This window comes from Pundamilia nyererei, unplaced genomic scaffold, assembly GCF_000239375.1.
Source record: "Pundamilia nyererei isolate P.nyererei 1_Seehausen unplaced genomic scaffold, PunNye1.0 scaffold00072, whole genome shotgun sequence".
Classification (NCBI taxonomy): domain Eukaryota; kingdom Metazoa; phylum Chordata; class Actinopteri; order Cichliformes; family Cichlidae; genus Pundamilia; species Pundamilia nyererei.
Genome location: NW_005187473.1, coordinates 1,459,604 through 1,478,265, shown reverse-complemented (window position 1 = coordinate 1,478,265; position 18,662 = coordinate 1,459,604). Strand labels below are relative to the sequence as shown.

At 39.3% G+C, this 18,662-nt stretch overlaps 1 protein-coding gene across 2 annotated transcripts in view; it reads right to left on the bottom strand.

The window, feature by feature from the left end:
- gpc5b (glypican 5b) overlaps positions 1-18,662 on the bottom strand; it is a 58,579-nt gene that overhangs the window by 29,032 nt on the left and 10,885 nt on the right. For both annotated transcript variants that reach the window (XM_005736937.1, XM_005736938.1), the window contains exons 4-7: positions 13,437-13,619; positions 11,850-12,013; positions 11,257-11,316; positions 10,631-10,753 (exon numbers count right to left, since the gene is read on the bottom strand). In XM_005736937.1, the coding sequence (XP_005736994.1) occupies positions 10,631-10,753; positions 11,257-11,316; positions 11,850-12,013; positions 13,437-13,619 (530 nt within the window). The remainder of the gene's footprint in view (positions 1-10,630; positions 10,754-11,256; positions 11,317-11,849; positions 12,014-13,436; positions 13,620-18,662) is intronic.

Here is an 18,662-nt window from a genome sequence, read left to right as displayed (position 1 = left end):
AGCACCGCTCGGGTTCAGATCAGGGAGGCCGTTCCTCCCAATCACGCCCCTCCAGGTCTCGCTGTCGTTATCCACGTGAGCATTGAAGTCTCCCAGCAGGACAACAGAGTCTCCAGGTGGAGCACCCTCCAGCACCCACGGCGCCTCCTGCAGGTGGTGGGCCTGCGGGAGGATGGGCCCATGTCTCCTCTTCGGGCTGTGCCCGGCCGGGCCCCAAAGTTTTGAACTTATATGTTAATAATCTGTCTTTTGCACCTCTGACAGTAAGCAGCTACCAACAACAGTAAAGACAAGAAGTATTACAAGTACACAGACACATACATACCCTTTGCAAAAAGAAAAGTCACCATTTACTCCACAGTAATGGACTAACTTGTGATATGAGCTCATCTTTATGCAGATTAATCTTATTTCTTTACTTTTTTTCCCAGGGATATTTCATTGAAAACAGATGGACTGCTTACAGTAATTGCTATTAGTGGTTTTCAGCAAGGTTGTAAAATGATTCATCTTTAGAAATCACATTTTCCCACACACAGGAAACTGAAATTCAATTTACAAATATGTTTTTTTGTATAATTTAATATACGTTTAAGATATTTTAGTTCTTTGATAATTGTGTCTGTATATATGCATCATACATTTACATATCAATATATTACAGAGGTACCCACTATAGACGCGCTGAATTAGGACACAAGAATCAAGTGTTAAAATCATTTGAAAGGATATTACTTTACTTTAGAGCTGAGTAACTCTGCATGTTTTTAAATGATGCAATCAAAGTAAATTTAGTATTACAATTTATTCCATGCAACGAGTGCCATCTTTGATCATCTTGCATACTGATAGCTTTTTTCAATAACAGGCTGTAAGCAAGGATCACATCATTTTGTCTGGTGGGTGGATCAAAACGAAGATGAAGTGGGAGAAGAGCAAAAAAGAAGAAACAAAAGTTCATGAGTCACATTTTTCCATGTTCCAAACCAGCTTTGCTAGCTAATACAATCAACCACCAACTCAGTAACCACCGAGTCCACACCCTCAAAAGCACAAACACACTCTGGCTATGGCAACGAGGGAACAGGATTGTGGGAACCAAGGAGCAGAGACATGGTGGATGAATCTGAATTGATTTGAGTGATGCCAAGAGATGGTGCGGTGGTGAAGACCTCTTCTTCTGGAGCCATGCTTACTCTGCTGGTCTGGGATAAAATCCCATGTGAAACTTAACACAGTGTGGCCTTTAATTAAGTTCCTCAGATTGTTGTTGTGTTCTCACACAGATCAAGTTTTGATGCTCGTAAGTGTTCATGTCCTGAGGCCTTACTAAGTGAGTTCTAAATCTGTGCCTGGATTCATTACACCTGACTTGAACTAGCTACAGTAACTGATGTCACAAAAATGCTTATCAACTGTCCCTGTGAGAGAAGACGTTCCAAACCATCTTCATGCAAGTTCACATTAAATAGGCAGCCAAACACATATCACATCAAAAGATCAAACTGCATGCTTTGCTAATAAAGCGTGAGACTACAGATCCCCACGGGAAAATCAGGTCAACGGAGAGGCAAACTTCCTGTGAAGTAGGGGAAAAGAATACAGCATCAATAGAAACCGAAGCAAAGAGAATTAATTAAATATTATACTGCTGATGTTTTCATTAGCTTTAAACTGGTGTGGTTAAAAAATATTATTACAGGTTTTGCTTTTATGTTTCATAGGATGCATTATAAAAGTGTCAGGGGAAAAACAGCACTGTAAAAGCAAGCAGAGTTGCTACAGGAAAAGAAAAATGTGCAGCATTTAGTAAACATATTGGAGGGACTTATTTTTTCATGTGCGACTCTTGTTAACTGCTTCATGGCTCTGCACTTGTAAACTTTCTATATTATTGAGTCTTTCATCTCTCATGCTTATGTGTTGTTAAATGTGTTGCACTAAAATAATCGCTGATGAAAATATTGCAACAGAATCTTAGCTGACTGGCCTGAAGCTGTTTGTGCATGACTACTGCTGCAATGAAGGTACAGCATGTTAAATGTCACCACTAGATGTCAGTAGATTACAGTTCTGTTTTCTGTCAGTCCGCTGTTTACCTCAGCTGTCAATATGTGCCCATGTCTATTTACTCTGGAGGTAGCTGTAAAACTTTGCATAAAGAGTCAGATACGAGTTACTAATTTGAGCTGCTGAGGACATCCTGAACTTTTAAGTCAGTTATCAGTGTTGTTTTTGCTACCGTTAGCTGCTAGCAGGTGTTAGGGAAACTTTCTGTGAATTGCATCTAATGTTATTCAAACACTTAGTGAATAAAGTCTGATAAAATGCAAGACAATCAAACTGTTTATCAGATGAAACAAACACTCGAGTCTAACATTAGCTAGCATAATCTGCAACAATACTGGGAATAAATGAGCATGTTTATGCAAACTTCATATTTTAGAGCTCTGACCTCAGTTCAGGAGTTGAGGCTTGAGGTGAGAAGGAAGAGGATGAGATTATATTCAAATGCCAGTCATGTTGTTGCTTTCTTCTGTGTTTTCATTTCTTTAGTGAAAAGGAACCTATAATCAGATGGCAAAATATAGCTATGATGCTTCATATCTCCAGTCTGAAATTTGTGCAGGCACAAATTAAAATTTGCCTCCACGACGTACAAACACCCCTTCTCTTCTGCTATGTACGCTGCTCTCTAGCCACATAAATAAAATGCCATTAGGCACAACGATGTTGTCAATCTTGACCACTGTGTTTAAGATACAAAGGAAACATAAACATGGCAGCTTCTGCAAATTGGTGCCTACTCCTGTGTAATTTGAGAATGTATCTGTTTCTTGGAACAAATAATTAATTAATTATAATAAATGAGTGCAATATTATTTTTGTCGACAAAATAAACTCAAACTCAACTGACTGTACCTTTAACGAAAAATGTTCCCAAATCCGATGATCTCTGCAGGATAAAACAAAATGGTCAACCTTTATAAATGAAGACAGTTTGGGTTATACTTAAATTAGGTGGCTTATCCATCCAATCTCATCACATGATACGGACTATATCTTTTTCTGTATTGCTACATAAACAAAAGAAACATTTCAAACACCGTCACCATGGGAACTGGGAACATTGATTGCCAATGAACAACAAGAGATCGTAAGATTCGTGCTGCCTAATCCTCTGTACATTCAAAGCATTTGATTCTGTAGTTTTTTAGCTGCATGACTGGTATGAGAGTGTGTTGCTAACACAAGCAGGATATGAGAGCACATGTACTGTGCCCACAACAGAATGAAGTAATAAAAACAAGATAATGGACTACATGTAATATGAACAGGATATTGACGTACATCTACATGAAGATGTGTAATAAAAGGCAACAAAATCAAAGGCAGCAAAAAACAGCATGAAAGAGCAAGAAGCGAAGGGCAATAATGAAAAAGGGTGATGAACAAGAAAGCAAAACGAGAAATAAAAGCTCAATTAAAAACCACAGACCTTCCCTTAAGGGGAAAATCCCAAGATTCCACAGACTCCAGCAAAGAGTTTAGGGATCAGTGTCAACAGCGTACATCCAGTGAATTTGTTAGTGTCAACACCTCACACATACTGCTGGCATATTTCATGTTTCCTTTTATCTTGATCTAAGCTGGGAACATACCTGACATCATTTGAAACAATGCAGCCAAGACTGACAGACAGCTGATTTGACCTTTATATATACAAGGCTGACTGAATCTATACTTTCTCTTACCGCCACGAAAAACAAGTAAATTAATATAAATGGAACAAGCACAAAAGGACCAAGCAGGCGTGGATATGAACATTATTAGGTATCAGTGCACGAGTACACTAACTATAAGACAGGCGTTTCCTCCAGGGGATAAAAAGATTTACATGTCTGTAAATTGTATCCAGATAATGAACAACAGTACTTTTCCTCCAAGTCACAGAAGAAGTGTTTCGGTGTAGACAGACATACTTTTGTTGCAGACGAATGTTTCTATTGGATATTTAAATGTAAATTTCTCAGAGAGTCAGATATTAGAGGTTTTACATTCTGTGACCTTCTCCATATTAATATGCAAATAAATGTAATATATCTCTATGTGGACACTGAGACCGTGATGGATTTTGCCATGTTTATATGCATAGCTTTTAGTAAAATTACTACAGCCTGCAAAAAGCACAAACACACAAAAATATGCTCTCACTGACCACTTTATTAGGTACACCTGTTCAACTGCTAGTTAACACAAACGTTCAGCGTATTTAGACATATAAACATGGTTAATACGACTTACTGAAGTTCAAACTAAGCAAATAAATGGGGAAGAGGAGGGATTTGGATATGGCGTGATTGTTGGTTGCAGACAGGCTGATTTGAGTATTTTAGAAACTGCTGAGCTACTGGAATTTTCCCACATAACCATCTCAGGGGTTTACAGAGCATGGTCGGAAGATGAAAAGATATACAATGAGCCGCAGTTTCTTGATAAAAAACAAAACAAATTTGATACTGCTTTGAGCTAACAGGAAGGCAACAGCAGCTCAAATAACCCATCATGACAATCAAGCTATGCAAAAGAGCATCTCTCAACGCACTGGGGTTTAAACCTTGAAGCTTCAGTATGAGTTGATGAGTCAGTGAAGCTCGCTTCTGTCTGATGATTGTGATACTGGGGTCAGCTATTGAGGATATCCTGAACCCCTCTGGCCCTAAACACTGCTGTGTTTGCCGTTGTTAGCTGGTGTTAGCCATGTTGAAGTCGATCTAACATTATATGGACTGTGACGATACAATGTGAGAATGTAGTGAAACTATTTGAGGTCTGACTGTAGTTCAGGAGATGAGGCTTGGGGTGAAGAAGCAGAAGATGAGGCAGAAATGAGGGAGGAGAAAGAGGAGAAACACATCATGAGAAAAGCTGAATGAGTACACTGTCACCCTTTACAACAAAACAAAGTGTGGCGTGGATGTGATGGATGCCAGGATTGTGAGTGATTGCTGAAAATGTTGAAATGTATTCACTCACTTTTTATTATTATTTGTAAATATGTGTGCAAATGGTTGGTTTTTTGTACTGTTTTTATCAATAAATCTCAGCAACAAAGGACATACACCCATGTGTGTTGATTTCTCCCTAAGATGGCAAACTGAAACACTCCAAGTTGGTGACTTTTGGAGATTTATTTCCCTGGATGATTGAGAATGCATCAAGATGAAACACAAAAGGGAAGTTCACAGCTTTTAGCAGCTCCCCCACCCCCTCAATCACACACCCCCACTCCCCTCCCTCCAGAATTCCTAGGTAACAACCTAATATACATATCTTCCACTTCCAGCATTTGACTGCTCTCCGGCTTTTAAAGGTAGAACGGTAGAAGCCTGGGACTCCTAGTGCTAGGCCACTGTTTTCATGGTGGCGAGGGAACATGGCCGCCTCCGCAAACCAGTGCCCACTCCAGTGTATTTCTACACTTATGAGAACCCATCAGTTTGTTGGGAGATATAATTACGCACAAATCAATATATCTTTATTAATACAATAATTTCCTATTAAATAACAATAAAAATGACCTATTCTACCTTTAAAAACTCATTTTTGTTGACAGTACTGCATCTTTCCCTGTTTTTCTGAGGAGATTACACATGCAACTGTGCAAAGGTTACTGAAATCACAGCAAAGATTTACCATCTGGCAATCATACACATCCTTTTCAACTGGAGATGAAAGTGTCCACAGCATCTGCACATCTGAAACATTTTCTCATGTCTAATACCAGCTGTCCTGCTGAATGTATTGGAAGCTGTCATTGCTATTGGCCCAGATTACAGATGTCCCAGCTGCGCTGCTTATTCGGCGCCTGATGATAGTATTGCAGGAACTGTGGCGTGTAGACAACACATAGAGGTGTGACTGTGAGTGACACTTAATGAGATCTGGAGAACGACACACATAAATCACCAGCAGCACGATGACAACGCTCCTCTGCCGCTGCCCTTAGTTACTGCGAGGTTGCTAACAGTGACACACATAGCGCTCATTTCTTAAGGTGCCTCCCTGCAGCGTTAAAGGATCGCACACACACACAAAATTATAACACCTGAAATGGTGATCTGATCTGAGGGAGGAGTGCAATTATAGGCGTCGCAACCTCAGTTGTAAATCTAGATGCATTCCTGTGGAGACATTTAATTAGCCCATTCAACCCCACTCCACACACACACACACACACTCACTTATAACATGCATACATAGGCTACACAAAGTAACACACTGTACCCACACCTGAGGGATAAACCTGTATTTCTTGTGCCAGATGAAAGTACAGTGTGGTTTAGACTGGTCTGGGGAAAAAAAGCAGTTCTCTACTTTCTATCTCAGGGTTCAGGACATTTCTGTCTTGGACTGTTACATGTCTTCATAAAACATTAAGGGGTAATGTAAATCAGAGGTGGACATTTGAACACACACACAAACACAGGACGCATAAATAGACCGGGTATGGTAGGTTTTTAGTGAAAAGGACAGAGTTAATGCGCGGTCGCTAAAGATGTTGATCTGTTGCTTCCCTCTTCTGGAGGCAATCAGCCATTACAGATCTAACTGCAATCAGAAGGTCCACATTCATCACACATGTGCCCACAGCGATGTTTCTACTCATTCTAGATAATTAGGCCTGAGTGAAAGAAATACATTTGCTTGTACTGCACGCGTGCAAACATTTCACTGCAAACTTTTAATGTGGAGTATGCTATTAGCTGTGGGTTGCCTTTCACTTAAAGTGACAATGACCAACACAAAGTTGAGGGAGTGCATTCCCAACCTCAGACTATTTGGGGAGTGTGTGAATGCAGTGCGAGCCAGCATTAACAAACTCTGTGTCAAAATGAGTTTTTGCTTTTCCATCTTAGACAATTAAAACATTCGCCATGAAATGCATTCAGTAAGATGACCCTAAATGACAGTGATTCGGCCCTGTCCTGAGTTGAATCTGGCAAAACTTGTGAAAATTCTTGTGCGACTTGATTATGAATGTGGAACGCCATAAATGCTTTTGAAATATGAAAATAAAAGTTTTAAAAAAATCGGTTTAGATCACTATTCTGAATACAGCTCTTTTTGAATGCATAAGTTATTCAACTCTAGTTGTTCTAGAGTCTCACTTGTGAGCGGCGCACCTTTGTGTCCGACTTTCAGACTATTTGTAAATTGATGCTCTCTCATTTATTCTCAGCGCATCAGACCCCACGCCCCACATCTGATAAACCTGGCTGTGCCTTCTGACCAGATTAGGAGACAGCTGGAGAAGCTACATGACTTCCACTGCTGAAACAAAAAAAAAAAAAATCAGCTAAATAAAGTTGTTTTTCTTCTTCTTTAGTAGTTATTTAAGATGCACTTAGGAACAGATATTTTAACTGCAATATTTAAATAAGTTGGATTTGGATACCGGAAAACAGACGACACCTACTCTTGTGCTCCAGTCTAGTCTCCCTACAATGTAGGTGTAACCATCTTCATTGTCATGCCAACTTGTAACCATGAAAAAAAAGGGGGCCTATAATCTGCCCTCTGCTCCTCCATCATCCACTCTCAGACTTTCTCATCATTTATCTTTTTCACACATGCACAAACACACACTTTCACCAACACCAGACATTTGTAAGTGAAGTGGGTCAGAGGGTGGAGGAGATGAATGGAGGTCTGAATAGCAGGATGGAGAGATGAATGGATGGCTGAATTAATGGGAGAATGGGTGGATGGATTGATGGATGAATGAGAGAAGAAGATGTAAAGAGGTCAGAGAAGCACAGACTGGCTGCGCTCCAGCACAGGCCAAGGGCGACATCTCTTCTAAACCTGTTATGAGAGTGAGTAAAACATCAGGCTGGAATGATGGTGGCGGATTTTTTAATATTTAATTCAAGACCTTTTACACAAAATTGGAGGGAATGCAGGGATATCTAGTTTGGAATGGACCGGTAAAGAATGTAGATGTGGGAAATGTCCCAACAGGTTAAAATGTTAAAGAAAGGACAGAGTAAGGACAGGTATTTTACTCGATATGTTCATTCAGCATCTGAAATCATGGGCATTATAATAAATAAGATCAATAAGATCCCCAGCATAAAACTTCAGCGACACCAGTGATTGACTACAATGAGAGCAGACTTGCTTCTGCATGGTTTTTCTTTGTCTGGTACATCAGGCCACCAATAGCTTGCTAATTTGTGGATTTCTCAACATGTAACAATGTAATTTTTAGCGTTATTATCCTTTTAAAGTGTTTCCTGCTCCAGTTTTCTTTAAATATCCAGTGAAAAAGAAAAAGCAAAGCCGATAAATATGAGGATCACTGACTTCAGCAGCATCAACGGTGAAGAAAGAAAGAGCGTAGCGTGTGTAGGATGTCCTTCAAGGCAACACGGCCTGTTTCGTATGGTTGGTAGACCTTCAATAAATAAACCTTCTCTATCACAGGAACAGATTCCCTGCTGAGACGGATAGAACGGGCTCACATCTAAGTGAGTGTGCTCCAGAGGAGTGTGTGTATTGCCAGGTGCATGTTGGTATGTTTGCTGCTCGGTATGTGTGGAAGAATGTGCGTCTCGGAGCACATTTGTCTAAGCGTGTGTGTGCTTGGTACATGTGTGCGTGTGTGGGTCCATTTGTCTTGTTACTAGTTTAAGCTGCCAAAGTAATCACCATGAGAAAGACTCTGGAAACGAACTCTCTAACCTTCACAACCCCTGCCCTGGCAACTATAGGAGCCACACACACACAGACACACACACACAGACACACACACAGACACATTTTAAATAGATATTATGCTCTGAATGTGGATGTTTTTTTTTAACATGACCAAAGTTGCAAATAAAAATATCTATGCTCTGTATGGCATTATAGTGACATGACAGGCTTAATATGGTCATCTATTGTGGTTGTACTTGTACAACTTGTCTACTGTACCTACTGCTTAAACCTTCTGTTTGTCAGTGACAACGAATCAGAAGAATTCTGTCTTAAAAAGAGCTTTTTAGGGAAAGGAGCTAAAACATCTTGTTTCGAACAGTGGATGAAATGAGACAGCATCAAGTTCCAGTGTAAGATAAATAGAATGTAGAGAGTTAAAGTTAAAGAATTAAAAAAACAGAACAAAGCGTGGAGCTAGAAAGAAGCATAAAAGGGTCAGTTTTAGGTAGCAAAAACAATGACAGAATTCAGCTCATTGCATGTGAAATACAACAGGATAGGATAACATACTGGGCTGGAATTTACACTGAATGGTGGGTAAATGCTAGAATAAACTGAAACCAATACAGTATCTCTGTCTCCTCAGTATTCATGCAACATGGGTTGCTGTAGCTTCTGAACCATAGCAACAGTACAGACAGCAGGAGCAATACTTCAGCTGCTGGAGGGAGAAATGAACAAGAAATTGGCCTTGAATTGTCCATGCTTGACAAAGTACAGCAAAGCCTGAAAGTTATACCTCACTCAGGCTCAAGCGATGCAAACATCTAGAAACATAAATTTGTTCCATTAACAGAATCTACTCTTGGTTTTTCATCTCATCTCTGACCTTACATTCAGTACATTTCTGTATCAGTTAATTCATGTTTTGTGTAGTTGATATATATATATATAAGTATGCACACTAGATCTTAACTGAATATAGAACTATGAGTAGAGCCAGTTATAGGATAAAATCCAATATTTAAATATATTAGTCAACATTTTTTTTCTTTCAGAAGCAACAGTTTACTCTAATATTTGTTATGTCCAGCTATTTATTTACTCGTTTATACTCTTCCAGACTCTGCACAGATCAATTTGTTTTTGTGCCGTTCAAATGTGTACTGCCAAGAGGAAAGTTACAGATTCAATTTTAACAGATACAACATCAACACTCATAACATGGCTGAAGGGTGTTTCTGCCATCTCTTCTTAGATTTTTATTTTCATTATAAATGCTGATGCCAGCCAACAATAACAGCCGGCCAATAAATCAGGCTCTAGCTATGGAGGTAGCTGTCACTGGGTTTATCCAACACTGATAAAGTAAAAATGGTGAATAAATGGTGAAATTCAAAAGGAGAGACACAGATGCATTACACTGCTAACACAACATCAGCTCTTTGCAAGCATCCACATACAGCATGCTAACGCAAAGCTAGCAAAGAACCCAGTGATGTTAAAGGTGAGTATCTGCAGACCCCAGTTCAGTGGCCCGAGCCTGAACTTCAACAGGTAACATAAGCAGTTATGGGCAGAGTTGCAGCGTTGTAGCCTTCATTTCTACCTTTTCGTGTTTCTAGAGTAGAATCACTTTGGCGATTGCTTTTGAGTCTGTTTGGTCTGGTTTTCAACTTAGCTTTGTGTGCCGGTATGTATGTAAACACAAAGAGAAAGCTCTTATGTGTCCTCATGAGGATAGGGATTTGTGTTACTGTGTGGAACTGTAGCCTAAGGATTATATTGTTAACTGGTAATGTGTCTCAGGTCATTTTACAGGGTAACCTGAAAGCAAGTAGACAAATTCTGCCTGTTTTTTGGTACATCATAGTTGTAAAAAAGCATTTGTCACAGAATAAAACATATCGCAATGCACACAGACCTCTCTACGACATCTTGGCCGCTCCAGCATGTGTGCTGCTCCACTTCCATCTCACTTTCACAAAGCATCTCTGGCAACTCGGTGAAAAACCACTGGTACCGCTGGATAGAGCCCTCAAACTCTCTGAAAAAGAGTAGGAGTTGTACACAGCTGAATGCTCGGGTTGTTGTTAATAAGAGTTGAGGCGGTGTACCATATGCCTTTATTTGTCTCAATTTAGACTGTCAAGTCCAACTCGCTGCAAAATCCCTTCTGATAGACCGAAGGCAACAAAAGGAAGCCACACAGACTCCCTTTAGATAATGACTGTGTAATAAAAATCCGATATTTGGGTTCATTTACTACGTTTTCTTAGAGTTCCAAGTTTAGGAAAATACTATATCATTTATGTGGAACAATTACTTGAATTACGTGATTTTACCATGATAACGTAATGTAATAATACAGCCATAGAGAATCATTTCACATGAATTTCTTGGAATATGACTACTTTTAATGGCAACAGACACAACTAAGGCTAGATAAAAAACACTCTGAAAACTTAGGATAACACAATGGAGACGAATGGTTGTCCTCTGACTTCTTGATTTTAGGGTGATTTAATAGTTCATAAATACAACAATTACCTTGATATTTTTTTCAGGTTTCCACTCTTCTCCCCTCTGCTACCTTTAAGAGGGAATGACCTAGTGACAAACGTAAGGAAATGAACAATTTTTTTCACTTGATTTCCATCAGCAACATAATAATCAAAGATGTTCTGGGACATCCTCGCCTTTTTACACACATATGTGGAAAGCACAAGGCATATGTGCCATATAGAAGCCTGAGTTTGAGAGAGGAATGGTAATGCATTTAAAAGAATGCAGGCAACAGTGACAAAAGTCAGAACATTTATGAAGTAAGACACAATGTGAAAAGAAGGCGTTGGACTTGAAGTTAGTTATAAAGCAGCTTAAATGACATGTCATATGTGAAATTTGTCAATCTAACGCCTCATGTGTGTAGGATAATAGCTGAGCCATCAGCTGGTAAGAGCTGCTCTCAGCTGATTGAGGGCTGAGCTTTCTGTTCTGCTTATGCCCATACTTCCCCTGCAATACGTGAATGACAAATATAAAAAAAATAACACTACTCCATCCTCCTTTACAGGCCCCAAATATTTCCATCTTCTCTAACAATAAGCAATGCATATCAGCAGATCCAGTATGTTACTCACCTCCGGGATTGCAGCCGCAATCGCCGATGAACTGGTGGACCAACTGAAGGAGGCAAAGTCGCAGGCGACCTCTCCAAGTTTGCTGATGTTGTAGTGTGCACGGTAGTTGACTGTGGACCCATCATCACAGGACCAGCTGCCTGGCTGCCGCACACTTTCTCTACCTGAGGAAACACTGGATGATAACTTTGGGCTGCTTTTCAGAGGAATGCTGAATGATGTACATGGACTATTATGCATGTTTATCTAGACCACGTGTCATGTTTAAGATGTGTTCATTAGTATTGGTAAATGGATGAACTGAGAGACAATGCTAGTTTTTTCTTCCTTGCAGTAGATTAGAGATTAGACTACTTGTCAATATGCTCAGTCAAACTGGCATTACCAGTTGGAGAAGCTAAACTTTGACTTATTTGACTAAGTGCTCAGCTAAGTCTTTATTGCACCAAGGATGTTGAAGCCTGTGACCACTGACTCATGTCATTAGGAGGCATGCCGAGTGCCCAGTAAATTTAATAGCTGGTAGTTTTTTGGTTATTATTGCAATAAATACACAAAAGATTCGCTTCATACCAATTATTCAGTTATAGAATGGGGATGGGCAATTAATTTTTCCCAAGGGGCTACATGAGGAAATGGGACCGTTTTTGGAAGCGCCGATATTAATTTCATTTCTTTATAGATTTAACGTTGTAAGCTTCCACGACTGTCCCATCTACTCATGTGGTCCCTGGGAAAATTCATTTCCCACACCTGCATTAGTGTTTAATTTTCTAACACTGGTTGTCAGGTTCTCTAAGGGAACAGAAATCAGTGTTGTCTTAACCTTAGCATTAAGTGTAGCCAATATTTCATTTAACCAACTGTCATGCATCACATGAATGAAGAACTTTGATCAAATATTTAATGAAGGGGCATTTTCTTATCAGCCACAATTAGCAGTGCAATTATGTCTGTGTATGTTTGTTTACCTCTCAGGAATCTACTCTAAGTCCACAATGTTCTCTCAAAGTTGGACGACTACTCTATTGCTTCCTCCAACAGTGTGTGCATGCATGCATGTGTTTGTGTGTCGTCTGTTTGTCTACAGATTAGCCACAGAAACTTTCTCATCACTCTGAACCAAGCTGCATTCTGGGTATCGGTTGTCCCGCCAACCACAGTCTTTGTCTGGCACTGGATCTGTATTCACACTCACATACATGCTCACGCACACACACAGACTGAAGGGAACCCCAGATTCTCTAAAGAGAATGAGGCTGTTTTTAGCCCATCTAGGTACAAGGCTTTTCTAAGAAGCTCCAACTGCCAGGCTGAAAGAAACCCATGGCCTTCCTTCCTCTGTGTCCAAAATTCAAATGACTTTATTATTGAGGCATATGTGTAACGATGCTTAGGGACCGGATGCTCATCTTTTTTTCTTTTTTTTTGAGTTTGAAGCACTTTAACATTACATATTTAAACTTTTTTTTCCCCAGTTGATTTGCATCCACACGACTACATGTCATATTCTAAACAATTATAAGTGTAGCCAGTATAAAGCAAACCAAACATCATCCCCAACATCAAATTATCTCTTTTGCTTACTGTGGCTGTGATGCGTGGCCCATGCAGCTGCGCATGTAGTATGGCATCATTTACATGGTGTCTCACAGCTAAGAGAGCTAACTCCATGCTGTTGTGGTTGCTGCTGGTTGCTAAAGTAGCAGCTAGGCGTTGAAGCAATACCACCAGACTCCCCCAGGGGCCACCCAGCTCAGATACACCCACCTAGAAAATAAAGAGAGGAGAAAAGACGAAGAATGAGAAAATGCAGATCACATACAGTGCTTCCTCTGAATCAGAGAAGACTATCTATATCTATATATCTATATATATTCTCTTTAAGTCTTTACTCAAGATGAATTTGAATTTATTGTTGGATTTCTGTCTTTGTTGTCTGTGATTTCTATCTGTCTAACATTTCATTGTGATTTTGTGCTTTTTAGATATAATTCAATTTAACTTAATAACTGAATTTCTCTTTAAATACATTGTTTCCTCCGCCTCTCTCTTTGCTCTGCGTGGGTTTTTCTTTCCTTCTCATTACTGAGGAGGATAAACATGTTCAGAGTTGTTGTTTTTTTTAATCACACTTTCCTTGCATCCAAGAAACTCTCAAGTGAGACGAACAGTGCCATCTTCTAGTTTTGTGCTATAAAGAATTCCCCCTGGGCGCTGGTACAGCTGTCCAGCAAATTTCAAAGCAGACTAGTAAGAAGCACGGAAGAGACTGCCAATTCTCTTGGCAATGCTCTTGTTATCTGTCAGTCAAAATGTAATGTGGGAATGATCTGTTGGTGGTAAAATTCTCTGAATGATTCAGCAGAATGAGAGATGGCTGCATTAGTGCGAATTTGGTAACTGTCTCGCCCCTTGACAGCGGGATACAAATTCTCTGGTGCCTCCCACGCATCTAAAACACTGTCTTCTTCAAATCGCACACTGAACCCAAAAGGGAGTCCAGTAGGTTCTGCAGAGATTACAAATGAGAAGATTTAGAAGAGCAAAAGTGTCACTGCAACAATATATGTAAAATGTTTTCTTTCTAACGCTGATCTAAACAGGACGAAACTCACTTTTCTTGCTGGGTTTATTCACTGAGCACAAAGAGCAATCGGGTGAATATCTAAGATTAGCATAAAAAGTGTAAGCTAGCCTGACTTTAACCAGTTAAAAAATATATGTACCAGAACCTCTGGAGCATAGACTGTACAGTGGGGAAAATCCCCTGTTAAATTTGTAACCTCGCTCACTTTCTGCACTAAGTACTAAGTCATGTTTTGCTTGGAGATCAAACACTTATATCACTCCATAACGATTTAAATCGATAAATCGATATATAATTATTTTGGTTATTTTGGCTGATATTCTGTCTCTCTCCATTAAAATTCAACTACATTAAAAATTGAGGCTGTTAATGTTTTTGTAACTGAGCCAACTTACAAGTTCAGCAGGGGATCAAATAATTACACTGACCAGCCATAACATTATACCCACTGAAATGTGAATAACACTGATTATCGCTTCATCACAGTACCTGTTAGTGGGTGGGATACAGTGTATTAGGGAGCAAGTCAACGTTTTGTCATCATAGTTGATGTGTTTGAAGAAGGAAAAAATAGTTAGGCGTAAAGGATTAGCTTTATATGGCCCAAACTGTGATGGCTAGGTGTGCGGGTCAAATCAGCAAGAGTGGGAGGAAGTGCCTTTCAGTTCAGTTCAATTCAATTCAATTCAGTTGTATTTACACAGCGCCCTCCCATTCTACTTTTAAATGCTCTAAGAACAACACGTAAGCCTGCAGTGCCTGTGCAAAGTGCTCTAATAGGGGGATATGGCACCATAAGGTCATTATGATAAGATGGGAACTGCTTATTTAAGACCTTGTATGTGAGGAGCAGGATTTTTAATTTAGTTCTGGATTTAACATGGAGCCAATGAAGGAAGCCAATACAGGAGAAATCTGCCCTCTCTTTCTAGTCCCTGTCCAGGACTCTTGCTGCAGCAATTCTGGATCAACTGAAAAACTAGAAAAACTTTATAATAATAAATTACAGTAGTCCAGCTAAGAAATAATAAATGCATGAACTATTGTTTCAGCATCACTCTGAGACAGGATGTTTCTAATTTTAGAGATATTCCACAAATGGAAAAAAGCAGTCTTACATACAGTATTTATTTTACATTGAAAGACAAAAGAGTAACAATCTGGTTAGATACAATAGTTCTAAATTTTTTATATCCCAGTACAATGACCTCAGTTTTATCTTATTTATTTTCATATTATTATTTTATTTATTTAGCTTCATGGAAAGATACAGTTGGTTATAATCCTCATAACACTAAAAATGTATGCTATGGCTTCTAATGATACAAGCTTCAAGATTCAAGGTTACTTTATTCATACCCGTAGGTACATTTGCTTTACAGAAAAATGATAGCATGTGGCAGACACTGGAAAATAACTCAAAATGTTAGAAATATTCCAGTGTTAGAAAATCAGCACTGCTCAGTGTTGGTTTTTTTTAATCTTCAAAACTGACTAGGTTACTTTTAAACATATAACACTGTCAAAAGTGTTAATTTAACACTCAACAGTGTTGTATTTAACACTCAGAGGTGTGGACCCATATAGACACTCTCTAGTGTTAATTTAACACTGGAGATTTTGCTGTGAGTCCCTTTACTCTCTACATGTTTAAGACTCAGATTAAGTAGAGTCCTGCACTCCTCTATTGGGCATATATGCAAATTGCATTGGATCCTGATCGTGACAGCTGATGTTCAATCGCTTCCATAATCACTTTTCTGGTGATTTTTTTCAAAAACCTTAATCACGACTGAGGTAAGGGCAACAGGCCTGAAGTCGTTTAGAACTTTTGGACGACTAGATTTAGTGAGTGTAACCACGACAGCGTCTTTTCTGTTTTAGCTTGTTGCGTTGTTACCTATTGTTTGTTGTCCTCTTCTATTGTTTGTTTTAACTGTCTCATGTTTTTATTGACTGTGAAGCACTATGGTCAACACTGTTGTTTTTAATATGTGCTATATAAATACATTTTGATTTGATTTGATTTGATTTTCCAAAGAGAGGGCACATTATGTATTTGCAAGGATTTATTAAAAATAACATGAAATATAGGATGATGTTCTTAAGCACAATATTTAATTAGGCGGCCATGAATGTTATCAGGACCCTGGCTCTTGTTAACATTAACTGTATGAAAGGCCTGAGATCAATGATAAAGTGCTGAGTATCTTTCAGTTCCAAAATATCCTCGCTAAAATCAGAAGAACTAAAACCAGCATAAAGCACATTCAAGGCGATTGCGAAATCTCTGTCTGAATTAAAACCGTCAAAAATGATCTGACTGCTGCTCTGGGGAATTTGCAGCCTTGCTATACTTTTGTCCAGGCAGACCCAAAATCTTTTGCAGCAAATTTGCTTTCAAGAAGATTTTTGTAACTCTGTTTTGCTTTCAGGATCTTTGGTGGCTGTCTGAAAGTCGGAAACAGCCCCCTCTGTCATGGTCCTGGGTGAGACTCAGTGTTTTGTATTTAATTTATATTTATTTGCTATTTGTGATTTTAGATTAAATTAATTTAATCAAATTTTGGAGTAAGCTGGAAGCTAGGCTAAGTGACCAGGAGGGAAGATCAAGATGGAATAACGTAAAAATCCAAGGTATCACAGAAGACCACAGCTGCATGTGTGGAAAGCATATCAAAAGAGAAGCTGGAAATTTGTCAGACAGTTGACCTGAACATAGAAAAGGCACTTTGAACTTTGTTTTTAAAGTTACCAGCATGGGCCCGTCTGTTATTCATAGTGGTCAAGTTCACCAGCTTTAGAGCCCAAGAAGATGTTCCTTATACCAGGAAACATGACTAAGCGAGATGACTCAGGAAGCCTTGTTGGGAAAATACAGAAGCAAAGAAAGCATTAAGCGAGAGGAAAACTACACTTCCAAACTCCCTTTCCTGTGAGGCTGAGAGTTTTCTACACGGGAGTGTCTTAAAGCTCAGCAGAAGAAGTCACCAAGGATACGGCTCCCGTTGGGCTCCCTGTGATGGTACACAATAAAATGAATGCCTCAATGTGGCTCACACCATGAGCTTTGAAATCGACGGGCCAACCAGCAGAAACCCATCAGCAGGGATGAAAAGCAAAACTGGTCACTTTCAGAAGGCAAGAACAAAGAGATGCTCACTATGTAGACCAAACGTCCCATCGTACCGTGAGGTAACAACATCACAAAAGCTTCTCTTTTCTTAACATTACGTTATGTCCTCTGATCCCTTATAGAGACAAGATCAGTGACTATAGGACAGATTCAGAACACACAGTGGAGACAAGTATACAAATGACTCTTTGTGATGATGTCTTAAACAGAGACACAAAACAGAGATGAGGCAACAATCGCATTACTGTGCATCTGTGACTGCTGGACAATAGTGATCACACAGTGCTACTTAGAAGACTCTTTAATGCTAAGACATAAGTATTCTTGTTTTACACACACTGGACTATGAATGTGCTAATGACTGCATGGACCAATTTATATGTGTAAACGAGGGCCCTCCGTGAGCAATGCAGTATTAGAAACTGCCCTCAGAAGCAGCAAACAGAGACCTCAGAACAAGAAGACCTTCTGATATTGATCTGTTCTATCTTCTACATGTAATTTTTTATATTTGATTAGCTGAGAGGAAGGTTTTTTGCAAACATGTCCTTCGTTGTAATTATATAATGGAGAAACAGACAGCTTCAGTTAGTCTAGTATCATACGATGTGAAGGCTATTACTAACTAGGGGGAAAAAATCGGTCCAGCATAGCATTGTTATAGTTTGCAAAGCATTATTGTCTCTGTCAATACACTGACACCAAATACAGATTTTATCAAATAAATTAAAATACTCATCACCAAATACCATCACCACAGGGCTAATCACCAAAATCCTAAGATAACATTAGCTGAACAACGTTACATTAAATCGACTCAAATGGAAACCATCCAACACTGGCCACATTTAGATTACCAAATCTATCTTATAATTCAGAGCAAGCAAATGGCTCAGTCAAAAAACAAATAGGACGGCATCCTCCTTTCATTTACAACAAAACTGGTGGCTTCTTGGTGATGGCACTGAATTCTGTGACTGATTCGAACTTGTGGTGACTAAGTAGCTGCCCACAGCTTGAGGGTATCACACATTCACCACCACTTTTGATCTTACAGTTTTTCTCAGTCGCTTTGGTGCGTTTCTCA